This window comes from Clavispora lusitaniae (genome assembly GCF_014636115.1).
Source record: "Clavispora lusitaniae strain FDAARGOS_655 chromosome Unknown tig00000038_pilon, whole genome shotgun sequence".
Lineage (NCBI taxonomy): Eukaryota > Fungi > Ascomycota > Pichiomycetes > Serinales > Metschnikowiaceae > Clavispora > Clavispora lusitaniae.
Window position 1 is genome coordinate 394,027 of NW_027093976.1, and position 16,870 is coordinate 410,896.

Consider the following 16,870-nt stretch of genomic DNA (forward strand, 5'->3'; position numbering starts at 1 on the left):
AAAGGCGGCGGACCCTATAGTGGTGCAAAAAGGAATTTTATGGTCGAAACGAGACAAGGGGAGGATGAGGATTGGATCCCGTCTACTTGGTCTTGCCTTGGCGGAAGTTTCAGGAGCCACTAGTGGTCTCTATATTTTCGCTACGGCACGACCACAGACATCTACCTGAGCTTAAACGCTGAGGCTAGGCTAACAAGTGCCATGTCTTCTACGATTTTCTACAAATTTCTTCACCAGAAGGAACAATCCACAATACACTTTGACGGCACAGGCATCAATGTGTTTGACTTGAAACATGAAATTATCATGCAGAACCAGCTAGGACAAGGGCAGGATTTCATGCTCCGGCTCTATCATCTGGAGCAGCCTGATTTGGAGTACGAGAACGACCAAGATGTGATTCCAAGATCGTCGTTTGTTTTGGCCAAGAGATCTCCGTGCTCTGTATTCAATGGTCGTTCCCAGAGCGCGGCCAGATACGTAACAGGCAAACCCAGAATCACCAAATTCAAAGCACAGAATTCGCTAAAACCCGTCACGGCGATAAAGCAAGAGGCTGCCGTGGACGAATCGGTGAGTGAGGAAGATAGAATCAAGCAGATGTTCGAGAACCAGTCCAATGTCTGGGCCCAGGCGCAGGACGAACTATCTACACACAAGCTCGTTCATTATAAGCCTGGAACTGAAGACCTACCCCCGCCCGGCTATGTGTGTTACAGATGTGGAGGCAAAGACCACTGGATCAAAAACTGTCCAACAAACACCGACCCTAATTTTGAAGGCAAGAAGATTAAGAAAACGACAGGTATTCCAAAGAGTTATATGAAGACGATTTCAAAAGAAACAGTGGAATATAGACTACAGAACCCAGATAGTAATGAGAGTGGGATCCACACAAATGAGAACGGTGATTTGGTTGATGCCAACGGAAACACATATATGATCACAGAAGACGGTGATTATGTCATGACTTTTGCTGATTCCAAGACATGGGCACTGTTCCAAGAAAAACAGCAGAGCGCCGCCTTGAAGGCACAGAAAGAGTTCGAACAGGCATTGGTCAAACAGGCAACCACAGATGGAAAGTTGCAGTATCTCAACCCGCTCAATCCGGGACAAGTGCTCAAAGCTCCGATTTACATGACGCCTTGTTGCCAGAGCATGGATTCATTGAAGAAAATGAAAAACTTCAGCTACAACCAGGCTGAGTTGGAGCAAGCATTGATCGAAAACGATTTCCACTGTCCAAACTGTGGTAAGGACGATGTCTACATCGACTCCTTGATTCATAATGAGGATTTGGAAAAGGAAATCGAGCAGTATGTCGATTCGCTTGACTTAGAAGATCCTCTGAAGGCTAAACGCCCGGCTCCAGAATCTACAGACGAAGATGGTTCTGCTGCTAAGAGACAGCAAACAAACCCTATGATGCCTATGCCTCAGATGCCTTTCGGTATGATGCCTATGCCTATGATGGGAATGCCTCCGATGTTCATGCCTCCAATGCCTCCGACAGGCCCATCCGGAGAGAAAAAATAAAACAAATTGTCGAATAATCACAGCCGACATGACGACATATTGTATAATAGAGCTATATACGAGCTGAAACGCAAAGCATTTATGAAGTAAAAACCATGGTAAGCCCTGAGTACAGTGTATATGCACACCCCATTAAAGAGACCTTTCACTTCGCGGTAGACGGTTACCCGCACGAGAGAAAAAAAAGTTTATATAGCAGAGGACGAAAGATTTTCACTTACAAGAAGCGGAAAATGCTTACTTAATTGTATGTGCTTTATCCTGAATCTGAAGAAAAACGATTTAAAGATGACCAAAATAATCAATTCAAACTAGAGTTTGTGACTATTAAGAATGATCACAACGTTATCAATGTTACTGAAGAATCTTTTCGAAGTCGGTTATATGAATTCAACTAACTGTCTTAGTACGAACATTTTTACAATTGTATGTTTACCATTTGAACCAAAATGAATATTGTGATGATACAACAAAAACAAAGCTGGAATTACCAACTGAATCTCTCTGATTGATAAGTTTTTGCATTATTACTGAAGTATTCCTAAACTATTATATTTTTTTGACTATGGTACTAACTTTTAGGTATGTCTTAGTCAGCTTTTCATGTTTAATTCAATGAGGAATTATTGCACTGGGCACTGATTAAACTTTATGAGTGACAACGCATTTCGGTGGGCCTCAGAAACCCACTTTAACTGATTGAATTATTAATATCAAGAAATTTTGGAAGACCAGATTTTCTAACAGTTTAGCATCCTCAATTTGTATGTATTGGGCCATGGAAACTAAGATTACATGATGATTACTTAGATGACGAGTCAGAATCGGGATTCCCGTTGACGACAACCTTTTTTAATTACCATTCATGCCTTTCTGAGTCATCTTATTTGCCAACCACGTCAAGTGAATATTCACTAACTTTATAGTGCCAGTCGAAAGCCCATTTCAACACTTGAATAAGGCAGGTCGTGATCCTCTTTATTCTTGCTACTATTTTTTGTGGATGCTAAAAGATGAATTGAAATTAAAAGACAAGCATATGTCTGATTCTAAGGAAGATACATTTCATGTCTGATAGCTCGTGCATAAAAAATAGGAGCTGGAATCGAGACGGATGACGTTATGATTTCTTTTCCAAAAGGTATGTCTTTCTGTGCTGCTGCTTCTGCGTATATGATGATTTACCACATTTATCACGACGGTCTACTGTGCTAGGAGAATTGTAATCTCCTAGCGTTGATGATATACTCGGCCTTGACCGGCCGTGGTTACTGAAATCAAGAAGCTTGATTTGCTGTACACTACTAACTTTTAGGTATGTCTTTTCTTTACTTATCCACTTTCATGATGTTACATACGTTCATTGATCAATAATGAAACTCCAACAAAATATTTAACGATTTGCATGTCAGTCTGACTTTGTGGAATGCCAATGTTGTGCATGTACTAACAATCACGTAGAATCATACAATATAGTTTCTAATGTATAAACTGTGGCTCGAACTTTTGTAAGAATGACATGTACATGCGTTTTTCCCAGTCTTCATTCCTGTAAGTTCGCAATTTCATGCTTATAAGACAATCTTGACGTATACACTCTTGTTCGTCCTCGCACATCTTTCACGTTCATAGATAATCCATTACGAAATCAATGGCTCCACTTCGGCCAGAAAAGTCGAAATCAAACATTCCTCCCAACCCCCCGTCATATGAAGACTTGGCATCTGCAAAAGCTATCGATACAACTGCCCAAAGACCTGAGCTAGCGTCAAGAATTCCTTCTTTCCAAGGACTCCTCAATGTGCTGCCGCTAAACTCTGGCTCGGGCACTCCCAAGAAGAAAAATGTGCCGTACCGACCTTCAAAAGAGCTTCAAAAGCATATCAATAAGTTGGGTTCCCCCTCGGCCGAATCTATCACCAGTGTGACTTCCGGCACTAAAACCGAATATTTCGATGTTCTTCCGTCGTTTCACATGTTCCAGTCCATCTTGAAAAGAAACGACTTCGAGTTTGACGAGACTTCCTTGGGCTGTCCTCCAGTTTATGGCGACACTACACATTCTTCGCCTACTCCTCCAGCGTTATCTCCAGTGGGGACGTCAACAAATCTCAATCAGATTCTTCTGTCGGATTCAGACACAGTACGTGATTTTGCCCCGGAAGATGACGAATACGAGGATGCGAATGAAGGACAGTATTTGTTTACGGATAATGAAGAGGAAGATGGTTTACAGAGTAGGGCCCGATCTGCGGAACGGGCATCATTGAATAATGCGGCTGACAGGTCCCGCAGTCATAGCAGGAACCCATTGAATGGAGTCATCAACCACGAAAGTTATGGCCACTCTGTTCTCGACAACATTGACATGCTTCCGCATGCCAAAACTTCACCGTTGTCGATTGATATCTATGTTACGAAAAGTGTGCCAGTGCCTAATGCGACTAACGAGCTTGAAATCAAGCTCAAAGAATATTCGTGCGGAGATAGGGTCAACGGTTACGTGGTGATTACGAATCATCTGGATAAAGACGTAGATTTCGGTCTTTTTACCGTGAGTTTGGAAGGAACCGTGAAAGCCGTTGATTCGAATTCCAATTCCAAGACAGCACCAAAGAAAAGCAAGGTTCTTCTCAAGAAGTTCCTAAAAATGTATGATTTGAGTGCCAGTTATAACGATGCGGTTATTCCGAGCAGCGCAGGAATCGAGTATGCGCCTTACTCTGTTGATACTGTTGATGGTTGTATCATGGGCTTGCCTGACAGCAGAATATTGAAGGGTAACACCAAATATAAGAAGTTCATCACGTTCAAATTTCCTGAAATGCTTTTGGATAATGCTTGTCCCCATACTGTTATGAGGCATACAATGCCACCTCCTTCTTTCGGCATCGATGGCTTGGCCTTCAATGGAAAAGCAGGTCTTGTTGAAGTGAACAAAGCTCTTGGATACGGGTTTCTCAATGTCAGGGGAGGGCCTGTGAAGGTTCGTGATTATGCTTTTGATGACCTCAGTGTGTCATACACGATCGAAGCTAAGTTCATTGATAAGCGGCATGAACCGAATCAAAACAAACCAGTCTTCCCGCATGACATTAATGACCCTAACAATGACTCCAAGTATATTATTTCGAAAAGTGCGCAGTATTTTTTGAGATTTATCCCCGACATAAGAACTCAAACGGAAAATTACAGTCGAACTTACAAATTGTTCGGTCAAGATACGTTTGAATCCATTGGTATTGACGGCATGCTTTACAATAATTTAACACTGGGATCTACATGGAAGTTCATCAGGCATATGAATCTCTCGATCCTCCTGGAAATCGAAACTGCGCTCGACAAGTTAGAGTTCTCTAATGATGAATTGAAGAGAAAGCACTTGCGCATTGGCGAATCCGCACCTTTAGCATTGGAAGAGGAATCATTGATACGGCCAACTCAACTGAAGTTGCAAGTTCAGAATCCAGATAGTGATCGACTTCAATACTATCATGAACGAAGAATGATTTGTAATCGTGTTCCAGTGGAAATCTATGGCAAGAGAAAAAAGAGGCTTTTGCTGACGTCAGTTAAAACCGGATTTATGACTGTCTATGTCAAAGTTCCGAGTAAGTTAATCTCCTATACTTCTCCTCGTTTGTTACAGAAGTATAACAATGGATCGGAAATGTCGTTAACCCCTGTCACCTCCAAAGAAGGTTTCATTCCATTGCATACTTCTTTGAGTAATATGGAAGAACTTTACAATAGAGATGACGAGAGCGTGTTGAAGAGTGTGGACATCGAACTCATTTTCGATAATATCGAAGACACGGTCAAACCTCCATCAATTTCACTGGTTGAATTCAATATTGTGGCTTGGTCATATAGAACGGATTATCCTATCCCTGTTTCGTTCGAGCATGACTTCTTCTACACCAAACCTTTTGATCCTACTGTGATCGTTAGAGACGATGATGTCGATACAACGAAAAATAATCTTCAGGAGTTGAAGGACACTGTCAACCAGCACATTTCTTTCTTGAAGGAAACTAAAACGTACATTTCGCAGAACACGTATTCCTATTTGAAAGGTATTAGCCAGTTGGGAATCAAGAAAGACACCATTAAAGACTACTTTCAGTCATTATCGCTACAATCCAACCCATGGTTAGAAAGCGAAGGATCTTGGGAAGCACATCAGCTTAGCACCAAAAACTTAAGATGGGTGAAAAGGTTAAACGTTCCTTTGAACGTGATCAACAAGAACAATGTGACTTTGGATCCAAGTTTCCAGAGCTGTTTAGTGGGCCGCCTTTATGCACTACAAGTGGTCGTGAAGTTCAAAGGAGCAGAAGATCCAGCGAATATGGTGAAAGTAGATGTTCCTGTTTTGGTAGGCTGATACACTATAATTCATTTATATGCATATACTTCTTAAACAATTAACTTAGGGCCGTTACTCGTAACTTGCTAGCTGGTTTACGTCATGGTTATATACAGTACACGTTGTGACTAAATTTATTTTCAAGCAAACCCGAAGCTATCAAACACAGGAAGGAGTTGTGAAAGAACGCATACAATGGATGTCAGCACCGAAATGGTGGAATGTGAATCCATGGCTTTACATTTCTTGGAGTAAAACTTTTTAAAGGCGAGGAGCTATGATTGGCGTTCGCCACAGGCATTCCCAAATAGGCAATGGACGTCCAATGCCGCGGTGGGTTATCTTGACTCATCAGAAAATTTCATATAGCTTCTTCTTTTTCTTAAACACCCTAGGTAACTTCGCTTTCGTCCCATTTTTTCGAAAGTTTTTAGAGTGACATACTCAAACCATGCTAGGATTTATTGGTAAGAAAATTTCCCCGAACGCCTTGAAGCGGAACTTGGCAACAAGTGCTCCATTTTCCAAAACTTCTCAACTTGACAGAGCCACACTTACCATCAAGAATGGACCCATTTTCGATGGCTACTCTTTCGGGGCGAACAAGAATATCAGTGGTGAAGCCGTTTTCACCACATCTTTGGTGGGATACCCAGAATCTATGACTGATCCCTCCTACAAGGGTCAGATTTTGTGTTTCACCCAGCCATTGATTGGTAACTATGGAGTTCCTTCGTCCACTGCAAGAGATGAGTTCAACTTGCTAAAGTACATGGAGTCGCCTACTGTTCAGTGTATTGGTATTGTCGTCGCTGATGTTGCCTTGGACTACTCCCACTGGACTGCAGTTGAATCCCTTCAACAATGGTGTCAAAGATCAGGAGTAGCTGCCATCTCCGGAGTTGATACCAGACAATTGGTCAGCTACTTAAGAGACAAGGGTTCCTCGTTGGCGAAGATCACCATCGGTGAAGAGTATGATGCTGATGAAGACGCGGCGTTTGAAGATCCAGGTGCGGTTAACTTGGTTCACAAGGTGACGACCAAAGCACCTTTCCACGTTGCGTGCCCTGAGAAATACAACAAGGGCTACCACATTGCAGTTTTGGACTGTGGTGCCAAGGAAAATATCTTGAGATGTCTTGTTCAAAGAGGAGCATCTTTGACTGTTTTCCCATACAATTACCCAATCCACAAGATTGCCAATAAGTTTGATGGTGTCTTTATCTCTAATGGCCCCGGAGACCCAACTCACTGCTCTCAGACTATTGAGAACTTGAAGCAGATAATGAACAAGTACGAGGAATTGCCAATATTCGGAATTTGCTTGGGCCACCAGTTACTAGCATTAGCCAGCGGAGCCAAGACTATTAAGTTGAAGTATGGTAATAGAGCCCACAACATTCCCGCATTGGATGTGTTTTCTGGAAAATGTCATATCACCTCCCAGAATCACGGTTACGCGGTAGATGCTAAAACTTTACCTTCTGACTGGTTGCCTTACTTTACGAATTTGAATGACTTGTCCAACGAGGGGATGCAACATAAGTACAAGCCGATTTTCTCTACGCAATTTCATCCTGAGGCCAAGGGAGGCCCATTAGACACTGCCTACTTGTTTGACAAGTTTTTTGACAATATTGAAACTTACAAGAACAACAACGGCTTGAACTTGGGCAATATCAGCGACTCTTTGCTTGTGGATATTTTGCCGAAGGAGAGAGTACATTGATGCTTGTAATTTTGCGTGGAAGCAGAGTAATCAAGACGTATAGATTCATCAAATTTTGTGTTATGGAACGGAACAACTACGCGTAACTCTTTCGTCGTTTATGCTAAAGATGCTGAAAACGATTATCTAAGCGTCTCATCGTCTTGTGAGACGGAATGCATATTCATGTATGCACTGTAGGTAATTCCAGTTCTGGTTCAATTGTAACAAACGAGTAAATAAACAATCTGCTCCAATGTCAGTATTCTATGTACAGTGTCCGTATGGTCAGAGGGCTATGCGATAAAAGCCGCACATTTATCCGAATGACATCTGCCTGCCTCATCTGAGGAGTTTGCCGAGCGGTCGTACCGTCGTATCGTTCGCATCAATGCATAAACAAGACTGCATATATTCCACAGAGAACTTACGATTTTTAGGGTGCAAACAGAACATCACGCAACTGACGCGAACGTTAAACGAAAGTACGATGTTGTAGTCCCTATAAATACAGAAAGAGTGCAGTTCGGTCATTTCACAAAGCCATTTCAGGGTTTTTTTATAGACGGCGCATAATGGAGATCTTAAAACAAGCCAGTTCGCTCAATCACGTCTTGGGCAACGAAGCATCGCTCAATCTGACATCATATGTCGGAATCTTCAACCACTTGAAAGATATTGCAACAAACGATGTTTCCTCCAAAGCTGCTAGTCTCAACTTGATTGAAAAAGCTTGGGCTTCGTGGTACCTCTACATAAATAACGATGTTTTGGCCACAGGCCTTCTTTTTTTCGCAGTCCATGAACTCACATACTTCGGAAGATGTTTGCCATGGTACATTATCGACAACATCCCTTACTTCAACAGATGGAAGATTCAACCTGACAAGATTCCTACTAACCAGGAACAATGGGAGTGCTTCAAAGCTGTTTTGAAGTCTCACTTTTTGGTTGAAGCCTTACCCATTTGGTTGTTCCACCCATTGTGCTCGAGTTTGAGTATTTCCGTTGACGTGCCATTTCCCTCTCTTAAGATTATGGCAATGCAAGTTGCTGTGTTTTTCTTCTGTGAAGATTTGTGGCACTATCTATTCCACAGATTATTCCACTGGGGTTGGTTCTACAAGAACATTCATAAGCAACACCACAAGTATGCCGCACCTTTCGGTTTTGCGGCAGAATACGCCCACCCTGTTGAAGTGATGTCGTTAGGTGTTGGCACTGTCGGATTCCCAATTCTTTATGCATTCTTGGCCAAGACTCACCCACAATGGGAACTTCCAGAATTACATTTGTTCACCATTACATGCTGGATTATTTTGAGATTGTTTCAAGCTGTGGATTCTCACTCGGGATATGATTTCCCTTGGTCATTGAACCGCTTCCTTCCATTCTGGGCCGGCGCCGCACATCACGATAAACATCACCATTACTTTATTGGAAACTACGCAAGCTCGTTTACATGGTTTGATTTCTTCTTGGGTACTGAGTCCGGACCAGATGCCAGGAAGCACCGTGAACGTAAGAGTAAAGAAAGCGCTGAAAGCTTTGCAAAGAAAAATATATAGCTTCATTTCCCTTTCATGCTGAAATATCAAAAATAAAAAACATAAGAATCAACTTAGATGTATTGTATCAAGACGTTGGTTATCTCTGGCTATTCTCTCAAATCGTTGTAAGTTATTAGGGCACATGCCCTATACCCTCATATGAGCAGGCGCACGTGTACACGATCACAGAGTTTATTTGTCCCCGCGACATGTGCGACATTCACGACATTTACAGCAGAATATGGGCTATCCAATGCATATATGCCGGATTCGTGTAAAATTTTTCATGGAGCAGGTGCGACATCCTAGGCCAGCTCGGTTGAGTTAAGAACTTTCTTGTTTTTTCTTCTGTTTGTTCACTTAGTCAACTCAACAACAAAGTATGTAAGAAAGGCCCTCCCATATATCGATATCCTGTTCCCTTCATCATTACCGCAATGAATCTGTCTAAATCCATGAATCCATGAATGCAATATTGGGATTTGTCTTCCCCTTATTCTCTCTTACAGCTTGTCAGAAAAATTTTCGCTGTCCATCAGGAGTTCACTTATAATATTCACCTGCTGTGAGGACTTAGTATTGGGTTACAGGAATCGTATCACTGCGTCATACACTTACTAACTATTTCAGATGTCTAGATTGAACGAATATCAAGTTATTGGTCGTCGTCTCCCAACCGAGGCTGTCCCAGAACCAAAGTTGTTCAGAATGAGAATCTTCGCTCCTAACACTGTTGTTGCCAAGTCTCGTTACTGGTACTTCTTGCAAAAGTTGTACAAGGTCAAGAGAGCTTCCGGTGAGATTGTTTCCATTAACACCATCTCTGAATCTACCCCAACCAAGGTTAAGACTTTCGGTGTCTGGATCAGATACGAATCCAGATCTGGTATCCACAACATGTACAAGGAATACAGAGACGTCACCAGAGTTGGTGCTGTTGAGACTATGTACCAGGACTTGGCTGCTAGACACAGAGCCAGATTTAGAAACATCCACATCTTGAAGGTTGTTGAGTTGGAGAAGACCGAAGACGTCAAGAGACAATACGTCAAGCAATTCTTGGCCAAGAACTTGAAATTCCCATTGCCACACAGAGTCCAAAAGTCGAAGAAGTTGTACCAATTCAACGCTCCAACTACTTTCTACTAAGCGGATTGTGTTCTTGGTTTCTCTTTCATCCAACCACATTTATAATAATACATGTGAAAGTATAATAACTGCCTGTAAACCATATCTCAGTAAAGTATCAGTTTCTATAAGTTTAATATCACACACAATGTTAAGAAAGTCTGCTACATCTTTTTTGTGCTATCTATGTACTGGATAAGGGTGCCAATGAGGAGTTTCAAGGTACATACTTCAGCAGACGTACAAGAAAGTAGCTCAATTTCATAAACAGCTAGTTGACGCCACCTGTAACACATTCGATTGTATTTGTCATTGTGAAGTGGTAGAAACTTAGCACTGACCACGAAGATGTATTTCACTTACGAAATGTATGAGGTAGTAGTACAGTTACTGACATTACAACAATCCCCTTCACACATACTGACGAAGGAATACAGTAATGAAAACCATTGCTTGAGATTTTCTTTTTTCATTTTCTTATCTTCTTTGTTTCTTCCTTTCAGATTTTCTGATTGTGACAGCATCTCTGTTCAAGTCAATATAGTATAATCGTATAGGTTTCATTGCTAAAAATTAACTTCGTCACCAAAAAAAATCCCGAAATACTACGGTTCTGCAATTGTTGAAAGTGCTCATAATATAGTTTTGTATGTTTAAGCCAATTGGATTTACAATCAGCTGCAATCAGATCGGCACGACATACCTAGATAGGTACAATAGGTTTTCCTGTATGGTGAGTATCAGTTCTCCTTGACTCATTTCCGTGTCAGGGAACACCATTGACAACTTCTCACAATGAGTTACGGACCTAAAGCAGCTGAAAGATTAGCAGGAAAGACAGTATTGGTTACTGGCGCTTCTGCTGGAATTGGTGAAGCCACTGTTAAAGAATTGGCTGAAGCCGCCAATGGAAACATCAAATTCATTTTGACAGCTAGAAGATTAGAAAGATTGAAGAGCTTAGAAGATGAATTGAAGAAAAAATTTCCCAACATAAAGGTCCTCTCTGTGCAATTTGACGTCTCTAAAACTGATGAGATTAAATCTTTTGTCAAAAGTATCCCTGCTGAATTTGCGGATATTGATGTACTTTTCAATAATGCAGGGAAAGCTTTGGGCCGGGACGAAGTGGGACAAATAGAAGATTCAGATATCAGAGAAATGTTTGAAACCAACGTTTTAGCACTTATCATGTTGACTCAAGAGATCTTGCCAATCTTCAAAGCAAAGAACTCTGGTGATATTGTTAACATGGGATCTATTGCGGGAAGAGACCCTTACCCTGGAGGAGGCATTTACTGTCCTACAAAAGCTGCTGTTAAGTCTTTCTCGCATGCATTGCGCAAGGAGTTAATCAGCACAAAAATTAGAGTGATTGAGGTTGACCCTGGTAATGTTGAGACCGAATTTTCGCAAGTGAGATTTAAGGGAGATGTGGAGAAGGCAAAGGCCGTGTACGCTGGAACTGAACCCTTAACTGGAACTGATATCGCTGAGGTCGTTGTTTTTGCTTTGACTAGAAAACAAAATACGGTTATTGCAGAAACATTAGTGTTCCCTAACCATCAGGCGTCGTCCTCTCACTTCTATCGTGGTACATAGGTGGGAGTGTGTACAGATATCTCAAAGTAGAAAAATATATGTTTAGATCCCAAAGCCATGAGCGATTTGTCCCAAATTAATCCGGACTGGCATTCAGTGTCTATAGAGTTATTGAAGAATCCATTTGATCTAGACCTATGGCAACAGTTGGTTCACTGTGCGACTTACAGCAATGGCGTGGTCCTTGATAAAACTGCTAGCGACGCACAAGTGCATCTCTTACGGGTGTCCTTTGATTCTCTCCTTCATCAATATCCGTTATTATCCAAATATTGGACAGCATACGCCGAATGGGAATTCAAGCTCGGCTTTATTGAAAGAGCTAATACTGTTTATCTAAAGGGTTTAACTTATGTTGGATTTGATTTAAGCTACTGGCTTGATTACTTAAGATTCAAACTTCGAGTCATAGGTGATGATACTCAAGAAGTTCTAGAACTCTTCGAGGAAGCTAGGCTCAGAATAGGGTTCAACTTCCATGCTTCAGACTTTTACTTACTTTATCTTTCTTTTTTGCGATCATATGCTACAAAAGACAATGGTTACTATGAAAAGTCAATATGGCTCATTCGAAGTACGGTTGAAATACCTTTGTACAATTACAGTCTCCTATTCAGGGAGATGATGGAAGTCATCAATCCTAAATCACTAACGTTCAACAATTTACATCTTTTGATACCTGATTCACAGTTAAAGACTTGGAAGACGCAAACGAAGAATAATTTGTCTACTATCTCTAAGAGACTTGAAAAGACTTTTACTGATGCATATGTCGTCAATCAGTACAAGAGCTATCAAATCTATTCGTTCGAAAAGAATATCGTTTCTGCGCTCTATTACGACAATCATGTCCTAAGCACTAATCAGATAGAAAGCTGGAAGCAGTATCTTGATTTTGCTGAACAGAATCATACCTTTTCGTATGTTTGTCAGCTCTATGAAAGATCATTGGTTTCGACAGCAAAATATTGTACAATAGTACTCAAATTTGTGGATTATTTAGTCCTGCAAAAGAAGTTTAGCATGTGTCGGCAGATATTGCGGAAGTTCATATCCGTTAATCCAAGTCGAAATGATGTGAAATTGCTCATTCGTCTAGTTGATTTAGAGGTGTATTTGGGCTATTTCGAAAGAGCAAGAGATATTGTTGTGAATTATTTGGCCTTGAATAAAACTGCCCCTAATTGCATCTATTCAAAATTGTTCGAAGTGGAGTCCATGTTTCATTTTGAAGGTGATGATGAGTATTTAAGTGGTTTGGCCTTGCAAATCATAAGGCAGACAAAATCTCTTGATGTTTTAAGCAGAATATCTACACGCATGTCTGAATCCATGTTGGCACGTTTGTTAAGTTGCCTCAATGCAGAGTATGATGAATTAGATTCCGAAATGAAGCGTTTACCTATGTTCAGCAAGGAAAGACTTTCAATAATTAGACTGGCATATCCTAATCAGAAGAAATTGGAAGATTAGTTCTGGATTCATATTTGAAATAAATAATTCTAAGAAGTCTTTGACTTCATTTCAATAACTAAACAAAGACCGTTTGTTATAAACCAAAATACAATTGCGAACGCACCAATGCGTCGATCAAATCTCCAATTGTTAGCTGGGATATAAATTAGATAAATCCCTAGCATCACCATCAACATTGTGGCGCTTGCATAAATTTCATGATCAAGCGTAAACTTCAAGCTCCTTTCTAATAATGGAACTCCATCCCTATTGTTTTGAAGCATGCATAAAATCCCATTGAAACCAATTCCGATTGAAAAGATCAATATACAAGTACCCAACGATGATTTGACACCCAATGAGGGTTGAACATTTTGGGACATCAGAACATTCATTACAATGTCATTGATTGAGTTCACCACGGAAAAAACAAACAATCCCATAGAATATTCAGACACATTCCATATGATCGCCAAATTCTTCAAGATTTGAAGAGCAATTTTGGTTAAATTTGATATGATCAAGAATGAATTCAACACGCATATCACATCTAGTATTAGACATATGACTGTACCACTGCAAGAACAGCGGAGCACTTCTTCGAAACAGAATGCAAAAAATAATAACGGTGCAATCCATAGAGTTATGGTTCCGTTAAACCAGAAGTATATCAAGGATGTTGTAACACCCGTTAGCCAAAACCGGAACAAGAACGTACGGTGAATCAACCTCTTGATATAACTCATATGGTTACTGACGATGATTGTTTCTGATATAGGGATGAATAGGAAAATCGCATGGTCAAAAAGGATATTAATCACTTCCCAGACATCAAACTTTTCTTCCTGTTCCACAACGCTCTTCAATGATGCGCTATCCATAATATTATCATTTCCTTGCTCTAGCAAGTTTGTAGACAGAGAGATTGGGAATATGGTCGTATCTGCGATAGCATTTTCTATAGCAGAGAGATCATCCTCCTGCGCGACATCTTCTTTGTGAGACCAAACCATATAGCAAATGAAAAAAATCGTCAAGCCGATGCATTCCTTCATAGTCACTTTGCCATCCTCTAGAATGATAATCAGGAAGCTAAATACTCCAAGATCCCATAAAAATGTAGTGTAATCCCTAGTGCGATTGTCAGTTCGAAATGGATATAGCCAACAGATTAAACCAATGATTAGTGTAAAGTTGATTAAGCTTGCGCCGACTATTTGACCTAAAACAAGATCGGTTGAATCACTCTTCATTGCAGTGTAAAAGTTGATTAAATCTGGCAAAGAATTGGTTAACGGGAGGATTATAAGGCCAAGTGTATTATTATTAGAGCCTATCATTTCCGAAAAGTTCACAACACAAAACACAAGATAATTAGATATTATTGTGCTTAGTATCTTTGTAAGGATACCTATTAGGATAACCAATCCAGTGGATATCAAAATTGTTAGTGTGGTTGATGGATAAAATTTGGAGCAATAGTACAGTTGCGCATAGCGAAAGTAATTTGGATTGCAAAATAACTCTATGTGTTCACAATAACTTATGTTTTTAACACCATCGATGATGCATTTCTGACTATTAGGCTCCTCTAGCATAAGGAGCGGCAACATCAAACGTGCCAGATGGAAGGGTAGTTATCTTCAAGTTCGTCATTCACTTTTTTGAATGTGGGGATTGGTTATACGCAGGAACCAAGAACATGGCTGAGCCTAGTCACAATGGGCAAAGCAATGATTTATCATAACCAGGCTTCTGAAGTGTTTCCTGGGCAATTTTGATGTCTGTGTGAATATCATCTATTAAAGCCTCTAAACGATTGTTAGTAAGAGCTATTATTTCTCAATTAGAAAGTCATAACATACCTTTTGTAGTATAGTTCAATTCCGGACGTATGTAACCCAATATTACAAACCTGATATTAGCTCCATAAAAGTTGTCCGAAAACTGATGCATTATGTGTACCTCGGCAGCCTTTTGATCGTTCTTATAAAAAGGATTCCAACCCAAAGACATCACCATTGGTAAAACTGTAGAGTCTCTATCATGTAACTTATGCCCATAATTGAAATGAATCTCCTTCCCTACTTCACTTTTGATGTATTCACTTTCTTTTCCTGTTTCGGGAGTTAGTTGGCACCAGCCAAAGTATATGCCAGTATCTAATTTATTTAAGGCCTCTTCGACTGGAACATTGGCAGTTGGAATTCCTAATTCCGACGAACCCCTTCCAAAACCACAAATCACTTTAGAAGAGCAAAGTATTGGAAAGGGAGTACAAGGTTTTTCGGGTATTACTGCCTCGGGTCTCATAGGGAATGAAGAATTAGATCAAGTAAACGTTTGTGACAGGTCTTTTTTTCCGCATGTGCGTGTACTTACGCATATTCACGCATATTCAGAAAAATAGCTAGATTCAGTCAAACATTAGTAATATTGACCATCTGCACGCATTGGAAAAATAGGACATACTCCCATACAAACAAACTTTCCATGTTACTATCATATTGTGTTAAAGGCACTACTTAAAATCTGCTTTCCAATTGAGAAAGCAAGGACTCAGTATCCTTAGCAAAGCCACGAATACCTTGAGACAATTTCTCAGTTGCCATAGCATCCTCATTCAACAAGAATCTGAACTTTGGTTCATCATGGATGTAGGAAACCTTTTCAAGATCCTCAGATTGAGCAGCTTTAGAGTCCAAAATCTTAGGGACAGGCTCGGAAGAGTTCATCAATTCCTCCAACAACTTTGGAGAAACAGTTAAGTAGTCGCAACCGGCCAAAGCCTTGATTTCACCAGTGTTTCTGAACGAAGCACCCATAACAATGGTCTTGTAATCGTACTTCTTGTAGTAGTTGAAAATGTTTCTAACCGACAAAACACCTGGATCGCTCTCAGCATCGTACTCTTTACCAGTAGAAGCCTTGTACCAGTCCAAAATTCTTCCAACAAATGGAGAGATCAACGTCACATTAGCCTCAGCACAAGCAACGGCTTGGGTGAAAGAGAACAACAATGTCAAGTTACAACTGATCTTATGCTTCTCTTCCAATTCCTTGGCAGCTTGAATACCCTCCCAGGTAGAAGCGATCTTAATCAAGACTCTTTCCTTAGAGATTCCAATCGACTTATACAAGTCGATGATTTCAATTGCTTTCTTGATGGTTCCTTCCTTGTCGAAAGACAATCTGGCATCAACTTCAGTAGAAACTCTACCTGGAACAATAGCCAAGATTTCTTTTCCGAACTCAACTAACAATCTGTCCATGGCAATTACGGCCTTTTCTTTTGGGTTTGAGCCTTTGTCATCAGCATATTTGATGGCAATGTCAATCAACTTCGAGTATTCTGGTTTCTTGGAAGCAGCCAAAATCAAAGAAGGATTGGTGGTCGCATCTTGAGGGGTGTACTTAGCAATTGACTCAAATTCACCAGTATCGGTGACGATAACTGTGCCTGTAGCTTTCAATTGTTCCAATGAGTTCGACATTTGCTGAGAATGAGTTTTTTTT

General features: G+C 40.5%; 11 protein-coding genes across 11 annotated transcripts; 7 read left to right on the forward strand and 4 right to left on the reverse strand. All coding sequences in view use genetic code 12, as the record gives it.

The window, feature by feature from the left end:
- Positions 1–201: 201 nt before the first annotated feature.
- Positions 202–1,539, forward strand: FOB63_001298 (cleavage polyadenylation factor subunit; the record flags this gene model as incomplete). Its single annotated transcript, XM_002618611.2, has 1 exon — positions 202–1,539. One exon carries the CDS (start codon positions 202–204, stop codon positions 1,537–1,539), a length of 1,338 nt encoding a protein of 445 aa, XP_002618657.1.
- A 1,651-nt stretch (positions 1,540–3,190) lies between these two features.
- FOB63_001299 (ubiquitin-ubiquitin ligase) lies at positions 3,191–5,926 on the forward strand (the record flags this gene model as incomplete). The annotated part of the gene is made up of 1 exon (XM_002618610.2): positions 3,191–5,926. The coding sequence occupies one exon, from the start codon at positions 3,191–3,193 to the stop codon at positions 5,924–5,926; it is 2,736 nt and encodes a 911-aa protein (XP_002618656.2).
- Positions 5,927–6,359: 433 nt separating this feature from the next.
- CPA1 (carbamoyl-phosphate synthase (glutamine-hydrolyzing)) lies at positions 6,360–7,640 on the forward strand (the record flags this gene model as incomplete). The annotated part of the gene is made up of 1 exon (XM_002618609.2): positions 6,360–7,640. The coding sequence occupies one exon, from the start codon at positions 6,360–6,362 to the stop codon at positions 7,638–7,640; it is 1,281 nt and encodes a 426-aa protein (XP_002618655.2).
- Positions 7,641–8,194: 554 nt separating this feature from the next.
- On the forward strand, positions 8,195–9,187 carry ERG251 (Erg251p; the record flags this gene model as incomplete). Its single annotated transcript, XM_002618608.2, has 1 exon — positions 8,195–9,187. The coding sequence occupies one exon, from the start codon at positions 8,195–8,197 to the stop codon at positions 9,185–9,187; it is 993 nt and encodes a 330-aa protein (XP_002618654.1).
- Positions 9,188–9,790: 603 nt separating this feature from the next.
- On the reverse strand, positions 9,791–10,357 carry FOB63_001302 (uncharacterized protein; the record flags this gene model as incomplete). The annotated part of the gene is made up of 1 exon (XM_002618606.2): positions 9,791–10,357. One exon carries the CDS (start codon positions 10,355–10,357, stop codon positions 9,791–9,793), a length of 567 nt encoding a protein of 188 aa, XP_002618652.2.
- RPL20B (60S ribosomal protein eL20) lies at positions 9,800–10,318 on the forward strand (the record flags this gene model as incomplete). Its single annotated transcript, XM_002618607.2, has 1 exon — positions 9,800–10,318. The coding sequence occupies one exon, from the start codon at positions 9,800–9,802 to the stop codon at positions 10,316–10,318; it is 519 nt and encodes a 172-aa protein (XP_002618653.1).
- Positions 10,358–11,092: 735 nt separating the features above from the next.
- FOB63_001304 (oxidoreductase) lies at positions 11,093–11,899 on the forward strand (the record flags this gene model as incomplete). Its single annotated transcript, XM_002618605.2, has 1 exon — positions 11,093–11,899. The coding sequence occupies one exon, from the start codon at positions 11,093–11,095 to the stop codon at positions 11,897–11,899; it is 807 nt and encodes a 268-aa protein (XP_002618651.2).
- A 57-nt stretch (positions 11,900–11,956) lies between these two features.
- On the forward strand, positions 11,957–13,372 carry PRP42 (mRNA splicing protein; the record flags this gene model as incomplete). Its single annotated transcript, XM_002618604.1, has 1 exon — positions 11,957–13,372. The coding sequence occupies one exon, from the start codon at positions 11,957–11,959 to the stop codon at positions 13,370–13,372; it is 1,416 nt and encodes a 471-aa protein (XP_002618650.1).
- A 29-nt stretch (positions 13,373–13,401) lies between these two features.
- Positions 13,402–14,967, reverse strand: FOB63_001306 (uncharacterized protein; the record flags this gene model as incomplete). Its single annotated transcript, XM_002618603.2, has 1 exon — positions 13,402–14,967. One exon carries the CDS (start codon positions 14,965–14,967, stop codon positions 13,402–13,404), a length of 1,566 nt encoding a protein of 521 aa, XP_002618649.2.
- Positions 14,968–15,208: 241 nt separating this feature from the next.
- Positions 15,209–15,667, reverse strand: FOB63_001307 (riboflavin kinase; the record flags this gene model as incomplete). The annotated part of the gene is made up of 1 exon (XM_002618602.2): positions 15,209–15,667. One exon carries the CDS (start codon positions 15,665–15,667, stop codon positions 15,209–15,211), a length of 459 nt encoding a protein of 152 aa, XP_002618648.1.
- A 212-nt stretch (positions 15,668–15,879) lies between these two features.
- TAL1 (sedoheptulose-7-phosphate:D-glyceraldehyde-3-phosphate transaldolase) lies at positions 15,880–16,848 on the reverse strand (the record flags this gene model as incomplete). The annotated part of the gene is made up of 1 exon (XM_002618601.2): positions 15,880–16,848. The coding sequence occupies one exon, from the start codon at positions 16,846–16,848 to the stop codon at positions 15,880–15,882; it is 969 nt and encodes a 322-aa protein (XP_002618647.1).
- Positions 16,849–16,870: the final 22 nt, after the last annotated feature.